The sequence below is a fragment of the Ostrea edulis genome, chromosome 9 (assembly GCF_947568905.1).
Source record: "Ostrea edulis chromosome 9, xbOstEdul1.1, whole genome shotgun sequence".
In the NCBI taxonomy this organism is placed as follows: Eukaryota; Metazoa; Mollusca; class Bivalvia; order Ostreida; family Ostreidae; genus Ostrea; species Ostrea edulis.
The window spans coordinates 71,872,272-71,882,068 of record NC_079172.1 but is presented as its reverse complement, the minus strand read 5'-3'; the positions used below and the strand labels follow the sequence as shown (position 1 = coordinate 71,882,068).

Here is a 9,797-nt window from a genome sequence, read left to right as displayed (position 1 = left end):
CATCTCACAATTACTCCAGAATTGCGAATATGAACAGCACATTTGGACTGTTTTATGGGAGTCGGTCAATAGACTATGGTAATGGGATACGGAAACAGAACATCACAGGTAATACTTGTAGTAAGTCCAGATTCAAATAAATTAAAGAATAGACTATATTATTGAAAATTATTTTTATAGATATTTTAATGAATATTGATTCATTTTCCCCGATTATTCAACACTAATGCAAACACATATTTAGTATCCATTCCCGTATTAAACATCGCCAAATAGTTTTACTTTGAAATATTTGCATTGTTATTTTCATTATATTTTTTGTAACCTCCGACCGTGGTCTTTTTCTATCTGACTGTGTCTTACCTAACAAATCTCCGTTCTGCACGGTCAGGATAGATCCTAGCATTATATATTTGGATATTAGACCAGAATATATAATATTGTCATAAGCATTATTTTGGGAAAGACTTAAATTAGAGCTGAATGCCTCAAGAAACACTTATTAGTGTATAATGAACATTTAGTTCAAATTAACACATGTACTATCCTTTATGCAGGGTTTTTCCTAAGATCTGAAGTAGATGCAGGTGATGCTAAAAAGGTTAAAGGGTTTCTGGAGGTCCATTATATACTTGTCTCAAATTGAAAGTAAAAGTAGCCCACAACAGGAAACTTCTCAGAATATGTAGAGATACCCGGGCCCCAGGTTTTAAGGACAGCGCTGCCTATATCTCTGTTGAGATACCCCAGGTTTTAAGGACAGCGCTGCCTATATCTCTGTTGAGATTTTCCAGGTTTTAAGGACTCAGCGCTGCCTATATCTGTTGAGATACCCTGGGCCCCAGGTTTTAGGGACAGCGCTGCCTATATCTGTTGAGATACCCCGGGCCCCAGGTTTTAAGGACAGCGCTGCCTATATCTGTTGAGATACCCCGGGCCCCAGGTTTTAAGGACAGCGCTGCCTATATCTGTTGAGATACCCCGGGCCCCAGGTTTTAAGGACAGCGCTGCCTATATCTGTTGAGATACCCCGGGCCCCAGGTTTTAAGGACAGCGCTGCCTATATCTGTTGAGATACCCCGGGCCCCAGGTTTTAAGGACAGCGCTGCCTATATCTGTTGAGATACCCCGGGCCCCAGGTTTTAAGGACAGCGCTGCCTATATCTGTTGAGATACCCCGGGCCCCAGGTTTTAAGGACAGCGCTGCCTATATCTGTTGAGATACCCCGGGCCCCAGGTTTTAAGGACAGCGCTGCCTATATCTGTTGAGATACCCCGGGCCCCAGGTTTTAGGGACAGCGCTGCCTATATCTGTTGAGATACCCCGGGCCCCAGGTTTTAAGGACAGCACTGCCTATATCTGTTGAGATACCCCGGGCCCCAGGTTTTAAGGACAGCGCTGCCTATATCTGTTGAGATACCCCGGGCCCCAGGTTTTAGGGACAGCACTGCCTATATCTGTTGAGATACCCCGGGCCCCAGGTTTTAAGGACAGCGCTGCCTATATCTGTTGAGATACCCCGGGCCCCAGGTTTTAAGGACAGCGCTGCCTATATCTGTTGAGATACCCCGGGCCCCAGGTTTTAAGGACAGCGCTGCCTATATCTGTTGAGATATCCCGGGCCCCATCTTTTAAGGACTCAGCGCTGCCTATATCTGTTGAGATACCCCAGGTTTTAAGGACTCAGCACTGCCTATATCTGTTGAGATACCCCGGGCCCCAGGTTTTAAGGACAGCGCTGCCAATATCTGTTGGTAGTATGCAGCAATCTCCTCATATTCCTGATTAAGTCTGTTCACAAATCGCTACAAATGTCATGATTCTTTGTGCTGTTTGTTTCTTATCACTGGAGCATACAATGACTGGAGTCCACAACATTCCTGTGACTCTGTGAACAAGAAGCTGTCGTCAGCTAGCACACCTGTATTATGAGTGGTATCAGTCATTAATCATCGGGCAGTGCATGGTGTGCACTTTTAGCTAGCACAACCCATGCACTTTAACATGTATCACATGTAGATATACGTACCATCAACTGCATTTTATCACATCCCTCAAATGTATCAGGTTAATACGCAACTTCCGAGATATCAGCTCTTCTGTGATAGAGGTACGTTCAGTGTTCTGTTGAACGCTTGGGTGGGTACAAGATGTATACATATACTATAGACTTCCTATGTTGATAGGGATGAAAGTAATGGAAGTGTCAATTTTGTTTATATCAGCCGTTGGTATACATGAAACTGACCATATCAAGAATAATATTTGATTGAATTAGGCCATTGAATTAAATATGAAATTATTTTTTGTTTCCTCTTCTGCATGAGTGATATTTGAATCAAAGAAAAATGATGATTATCGATTTTTGTTTGAGCTATTTTATTATCAAATACTAATAAACTGACTAATATTGTGTGTCCCTGTAGTTTGGGTGGCTACATGATGTCTGATATTCGGCCTTTAGGCAATATATCAAGGCAGCGAGATAAGCATTTGCACCCACCGCGTGTAGACGATAGTATGTTTTGTGTCTCACTGTGCATAAGAGTTCCACAAAGGGAAAGAACTATTGAGCAATTTGGAAATTGCGTATTATTTCCAATGTAGCAGTGTTCAACACGTACATTATATCTATAGTTTTGTCATAACTCAGCAAGCAGCTGATGAATACAGGCATTGGACTGTTTGAAAAGAATATCCAATGATGACTGTATATTATTATTGATGTCATGTTTCAGTTGTTTGTGATAGTAGCTACTGCTTGCTGTTCAATTCATCGTCCATCTCAAACAGTTCAGTACGGCGAGACAAATTAAAAGACATAGTCAACATCTACAATAATCAAACAGGTATTGTGATGGACTTTTTTGTTGTTTTTTTTATTTGCATTTTTCCATTGAAACATGTATAATGCATATAATATATTAAATAACTTAGTATAATACCAATAGCATTTTTACATTTCACATTCACCATCCATTCAAACATATCCACACACAGTTCTACATGCATACAATTTCAGTACAGGTAACTTAGAGGTTTTAGGGATATTGTGTAAAGCTCTTGATAGTAAGTCTTCATATTTCAAATCTTAAAAAAGTAATATACAGTGTACAAAATATATATACATGTATGTGTTTATACTAAATAATTAAATTTTACGTCTGTGGCTCAGTTTGTATTGTGCTGTTGATGTATTACATACTTTGGTTGTTCTGTATTTTCGATATATCAGCCAGCTTCAATTCAATGTAACCATGAAACTGTTCTTCTTTGAACTTAAAGGTGAGCTGTACCAGTATGGGTTATTTCCCTTTAGCCTGTGGGTGGTGGTAATAATCATGTCAGCTGTAGGAATGATCTGGGCATTGGTGTACATTGGATTCGCAATCTTCAACATTTGTGGGAAACCCATCGAGACCATCACTGGACCTTTGGGCCTGTACTTGTGGAAAGGACTAGCATGTTAGTATATAAGTCAATTTAACTTAAGGATGACAGACCTAATTCAAAATTTTTCACTTCTGCGCATTAAGCCGTGCCCATTGCCAATTACATTCTCCGTGCATTGTGACGTCGTCGTAATTGTTTCATCACATTATGAACATGCGAAATTTACGGACTGAACTTGGGGTTGTACTTCTTTCATTATACAAGTAATGCATCTTAGGGCTATTTTAATCCATATTTCATATAAATTCTTCAATAAAATCAATTTATAGAATTTCCTTAGCTTTGGTATCTGTGAATCTGTGACTTAATAAATCTGTCCGTGATACTTCTGTGTTTTGTGTGCAATTTCTGGGATTCCGTGATTGTCCGTGTTTTGACAAACTCCTGCGCATATGCCATGAATTAAGCTGTCATAGGTATGCATAACAAAGTAAAAAAATATCAAGACTTTTGTTATTAAAATTTTACATCTGAATATGCATGTAGTTTATATCCTGAATGTTCTTTTTAACAGTAATTACTGTATTACTCTATAAACAATTAACAATTTACGGCAGGCACCAGAAGTGTATTACTCAAAACCGATGATAATATCTGTTTGCAACCAGCCGCAGAAAAGAATTTAAGGTAGAATTATATTTTGAAATCTTTCGACCATGCATTCATCAAAATGACACAGTAAAAATGACTAAAACAAGTATCAATCAACAACAACCGAAGAACAGAGGCAGGGCCGGGGGTAGTTTCTCCCTCGGCTGACAATAAACACGCTATCGCCCCTACCCATATATTGTTATACCAAAGCTGAATAATTCTCTTCCGACAATGAAGCAAATCGTTCTGTCATAAGTTGGGAACAGCTGCTATAGTTGTGACGTTGAATACGCCGCTGGGCTTTGTATTTGACGTCACAATGCCAAATTGCGCGGAAAATCGATGCTGCCGTTGAATAGTTTGAAGACTATCAACCCTAGTGCAGATCCTAGCACAAGTAAAAAGTAAGTAAGTAAGTAAGTAATTTTTATTTAAAGTCGGAAACTATATACAGGTAAACAATAAACATGAGCTAAGAGCTCTTTAACCGACTATATAGCATTAAAAAAAACCACAAAGCACTAATGATATATAATTGCATGCATAGACATAAAAACAGAAATTTGAAATAAAACAGGACGCATACATGTATACAGACATCACAAGTCATGCATATATTTACACAGGGACTAGCTATATTAAGATGAGCATGCAGCACTGAAAACAGTTTGCAACACAAACATAAAATATGGATATATACATAGAATAAATAAATATGCATACCTAAGAGACAGAGCGGAGTAAAAATAAAACAGTTAAATTTGTACATGTAAGCTTAGAAGCATAGTTAGAAGTTAGATCAAAACTTTAAGATTTAGGCAGGAGAGGCTGGAATTTGCATGAGCTGCATTTACAATTTAATTCCCCACACCAATTTTGAATATAATTTGAGAATAGATTATATGATGTAATATTTCTTGCTTCATTTGGCAAAGAGTTCCAGAGCTTTGCTGCCTCATATCTGAAAGATTTAATCCCGTTCCTGGTTGTTCTAGGTCTTGGTACTTCCGCTGTATTTGTATATCTAAAATTGTATGAATGGTTTTTTATAACAACTAGATCTTGTAAAAAAAGTGGGGACAGTTTGTTGATAATTTTAAAAGTTTCTAAAGCTATTGTTCTCATTCTTCTGGTTTTTAGTGAAGGCAATTTAGATTGTTTTAATAGGTTTTCGTAAGTACTTTTATAGTCACCATAGATAAACCTCAGAGCTCTTTCCTGAATCTTTTCAATTTTGCGGGTGTTTTGTTCAGTGCAGAAGTGCCATGTCAACGGGCAATAACTAAAATTTGACATAATAAATGAATGATATATGGTTAATTTACCTAATTTGCTAAGATGTTTGCCTATTCGTTTAAGAACATTTAATTGCCTTGCTGCCTTTTTACAAATATTGGTAATATGTGTGTTGAAAGAAAGTTTAAAATCAATTGTAATACCCAACAATTTTATTTCTTCATCACATGAAATTTTTATCACACAGAAATGATCACATGGCAGAGGTACATATATTTGGACGAAAATATTCGGCTTATTGTCATTTTGATATAGAGAAAAATACACTGAGGAATAATAATGTTTTAGTTACTCGTGTCTGAGATTGCAATATTGCCAATACACATGTACTGCTTATTACCTAAACATGTATTATATGCATTTACTTTCAATACATGTACAAGAAATGTCAGAATTCCTATATTATACGCTACTCTTAAGCTTAACTCATAAAAAAATGTTTCAGGGAATAAAATTCCATTTTGTTTCTGAGAGTGGTCATCAGAAAAATGTTATAAACGAAAAATGACATTAGAAGTACATGTTAAATCCCATGGTAAATCTTATCTTGAAACTGTCCAATAAGTCATGTATTTGGTCTCTTATCAATACAAAATATGCATGCTTTTATTCAGACATTTGAATTTCCAAAATTAATTTAGAGAGGTTAAAGATTATGAAAAAAAAAAAAAAAATGTGCATATTGCATACAAATCAGTTGTATACTGAGCTCTATATCGAGATTATTGAATTTTTGACAGTTCATACATTACATATTTTGACACCAACACTGGAATATTATTCAATGACCCAGTGCTTGTATATATGATTGATAAACCTTTTCCTAATCCATATGATTATTTAGTATTTAAAAGGAAAGTATGAAACTACAAGTAGAAAACTTACCCATTTCTTCTTTAATGACATTTTCCTAGAAAACTGGCCAAAAATCATCCTTTGATATGCTCCCTTGAAAAAAATTTGCCGATGACCCATACTTTCCCCCTTATAATTAGTAAGCTCATTGTCTTTTTAACATCATTCTTTAATTTGGATTAAAACTCTATTGTAGATTTTTTTTTAAATTTAACTTTTATATTGCACATTGGATATTTCCCTATATTTTCTTTGCAAATGCGACAACTTTATAGCCAACTTTTGAAACAGTTTTTTATTTGCTTTTTTTCATTGATATTAACTCATTAATGCATGCTTTACCTTATATAAAAATTTGAATAAAATCTCTATTCTTGAAACGAATGGGGTCTGTCATCCTTGAATTATGCTAAGCCTAAGGTATTTACAGTGCTGTATTCTGTAATACAGTATACATACTTTGTTTACAGTGCTGTAATACAGTATACAGACTTTGTTTACAGTGCTGTTTTCAGTATACATACTTTGTTTACAGTGCTGTTATACAGTATACATACTTTGTTTACAGTGCTGTTTTCTCTGTTATACAGTATACATACTTTGTTTACAAGTGCTTTTTCTCTGCTATGCAGTATACATACTTTGTTTACAGTACTGTAATACAGTATACATACTTTGTTTACAGTGCTGTTTTCTCTGTAATACAGTATACATACTTTGTTTACAGTGCTGTAATACAGTATACATACTTTGTTTACAGTGCTGTAATACAGTATACATACTTTGTTTACAGTGTTGTTTTCTCTGTAATACAGTGTACATACTTTGTTTACAGTGCTGTAATACAGTATACATACTTTGTTTACAGTGCTGTAATACAGTATACATACTTCGTTTACAGTGCTGTAATACAGTATACATACTTTGTTTACAGTGCTGTTTCTCTGTAATACAGTATGCATACTTTGTTTACAGTGCTGTTATACAGTATACATACTTCGTTTACAGTGCTGTTTTCAGTATACATACTTTGTTTACAGTGCTGTTATACAGTATACATACTTTGTTTACAGTGCTGTTTCTCTGTAATACAGTATACATACTTCGTTTACAGTGCTGTTATACAGTATACATACTTTGTTTACAGTGCTGTTTCTCTGTAATACAGTATGCATACTTTGTTTACAGTGCTGTTATACAGTATACATACTTCGTTTACAGTGCTGTTTTCAGTATACATACTTTGTTTACAGTGCTGTTTTCTGTAATACAGTATACATACTTTGTTTACAGTGCTGTTTTCTCTGTTATACAGTATACATACTTTGTTTACAGTGCTGTTTTCTCTGTAACACAGTATACATACTTTGTTTACAGTGCTGTAATACAGTAAACATACTTTGTTTACAGTGCTGTAATACAGTATATATATATATATATATATATATATATATATATATATATATATATACACACACACACACACACACACACACTTTGTTTACAGTGCTGTTTCTCTGTAATACAGTATGCATACTTTGTTTACAGTGCTGTTATACAGTATACATACTTTGTTTACAGTGCTGTTTTCTCTGTTATACAGTATACATACTTTGATTACAGTCCTGTTTTCTCTGTTATACAGTATACATACTTTGTTTACAGTGCTGTTTTCTCTGTTATACAGTATACATACTTTGTTTACAGTGCTGTTTTCTCTGCTGGGTATGGTGGTGTACTTGGTGCTGTTCTTCCAGTACTACAAGGAGGGCTTGATGCCCTGGGAGGATCAGTTGGATGACTTTGTCAGTGATGCAGACTTGGACTTCTCTTTCTACATGCTGATGGCGGCCTTCATTATCTTCCTCTTAAACTTGGGATTTTTATTTTTATCTGGGATAAAATTCTCATGTGGCTTCACTAGAGAAGCAGAAAAAGTAATGGACAATGGAATCATACTTTATTAACGATGTCAGGAATATTGAATGCGTGTCCTAATCAATTTACATATCGCTATAGTACATCATGGAGAACTAGCATTTCAAGGCGAGTCACAAGATTTCTTTTATATTGTCATGAATAAGAATCAGAATGAATTTGTAGAAAGGTGATATTTACACCTTCATATTTATTTTTGGAAAATTTTGTAGAAATTGTTAAAAAATCAAGCATGGTTTGTTTTCAAATGGTTAAAAAATAGAATTGCATGAACTTTGAAAATGAACTATATATTTCCATGATATGTCATTAAGTTCTTTTATGTTAAGTTTCTTGTTCTTCATGCTGTGCAGATATCTCATAATTAACTGAAACTTAGGCCCTTCATAAACTACACATGGACATGATGGTCCAAATTCAAGAACAGTTCAATTCAGATGTTGTCTATACTCTAGACTTGATAGTTCATTGGTGCTTTGTTGTCTCATATTCTTGCCTGGTTTAAGGTTGTCTCTATTTTGTCATATTCTTGCCTTTTCGGAGGTTGTCTTTATTGACTTCCTTGTGACAGTACTGGTTTGATGTTAGTAGTGCTCGTTTTACTTGGTGAGGAAGTCTTTATTTTCAGAATGATTTTACTTTATATAAGACGAAAATGTCTGTCGGGCAGTCTGTGAGTGATGGAGAATTTGTACGGTTTATATAAGCAGAAGGTGTCTATCGGGCAGTCTGTGAGTGATGGAGAATTTGCACTGTTTATATAAGCAGGTGTCTGTCGGGCAGTCTGTGAGTGATGGAGAATTTGCACTGTCTGTTGCTGTTTTTCTTTTTTTATACAAGTTTTACAGATGATAAATAAATATACATTATGCTAATTCCTAATGCTTATGGTTATGTATGAAAATCAAAACAATTCCTGTTTCGCCATTTTATTTACATTTTCACTTTAGTGATTTAACATGTATTATGATTATATGTATGTTTGTAGCTTATGTGATTCTGTGTATTGTTAATGCATTTATGCTGATTTTTATTCAGAACGATTAGAACAATATATTAGACTTTTATATACTAAGAGAAAAAGTATTAATGATTGAATGTGATTTTTGTATTAATGATTAATGTCAATTTTTATCCATGATTATCTAGTCATATAATTAGTTCTTAATTGTTTTTAATGAAGATGTTGTAAGAGCTGTTTTATCAGAGATTTTTATGGAGGATATGCTGCTATTTAAAGTGCTGGTATAATGGATAGAGTGGGCTGGTTTGAGGATATCATTGGTGTTATATATGAATTGTGAGATATTTATCAACACAGAATTGGTAAGGTGCTACAACCCAGACTTATACATGTAGGTACTACAATATCTAATTACTATTGCCAATGTGTTGCGAGGAAAAAAAAAAAATAACAAATTTATAATTCACGTTCTTTAAACAGACAAAAAGAGATGTAGTCTGTGAAATTGTGTATAAGGAATAAACATTATACAATATTGTATTTAAGATAATAAGTTTTAATATGAAATCCCCTTTTCTCATTTTAAAACTGAATTTGTTAACTTTTCTTCATCATTGCTGATCGAATCCCTCCGTGAACATAATCAGATTAAACAGCTAGTAATATTGTTATTTTTCCAGTAAAAGATGAAATGTT

At 34.7% G+C, this 9,797-nt stretch overlaps 1 protein-coding gene across 2 annotated transcripts; it reads left to right on the top strand.

Moving 5' to 3' along the window:
• The first annotated feature begins 6 nt into the window (after nt 1–6).
• LOC125659398 (clarin-1-like) lies at nt 7–9,797 on the top strand. Of its 2 annotated transcripts, none has more exons than XM_056150551.1 (4): nt 7–108; nt 2,740–2,850; nt 3,287–3,466; nt 7,907–9,797. In XM_056150551.1, the coding sequence occupies exons 1-4, from the start codon at nt 30–32 to the stop codon at nt 8,164–8,166; spliced, it is 630 nt and encodes a 209-aa protein (XP_056006526.1). In that variant the 5' UTR covers nt 7–29; the 3' UTR covers nt 8,167–9,797. The 2 variants fall into 2 exon arrangements, with proteins under 2 accessions (XP_056006526.1, XP_056006525.1); XM_056150550.1 differs by having other exon boundaries at nt 7–120.

Bases quoted from the DNA above. Each gene is read 5' to 3' on its own strand.
- LOC125659398 (XM_056150550.1), top strand. From the start codon at position 30: ATGAACAGCACATTTGGACTGTTTTATGGGAGTCGGTCAATAGACTAT. The intron at 2,851-3,286 runs GTATTGTGATGG...TTGAACTTAAAG, and splicing joins CATCTACAATAATCAAACAG to GTGAGCTGTACCAGTATGGG. The intron at 3,467-7,906 runs GTTAGTATATAA...CTTTGTTTACAG, and splicing joins CTTGTGGAAAGGACTAGCAT to TGCTGTTTTCTCTGCTGGGT.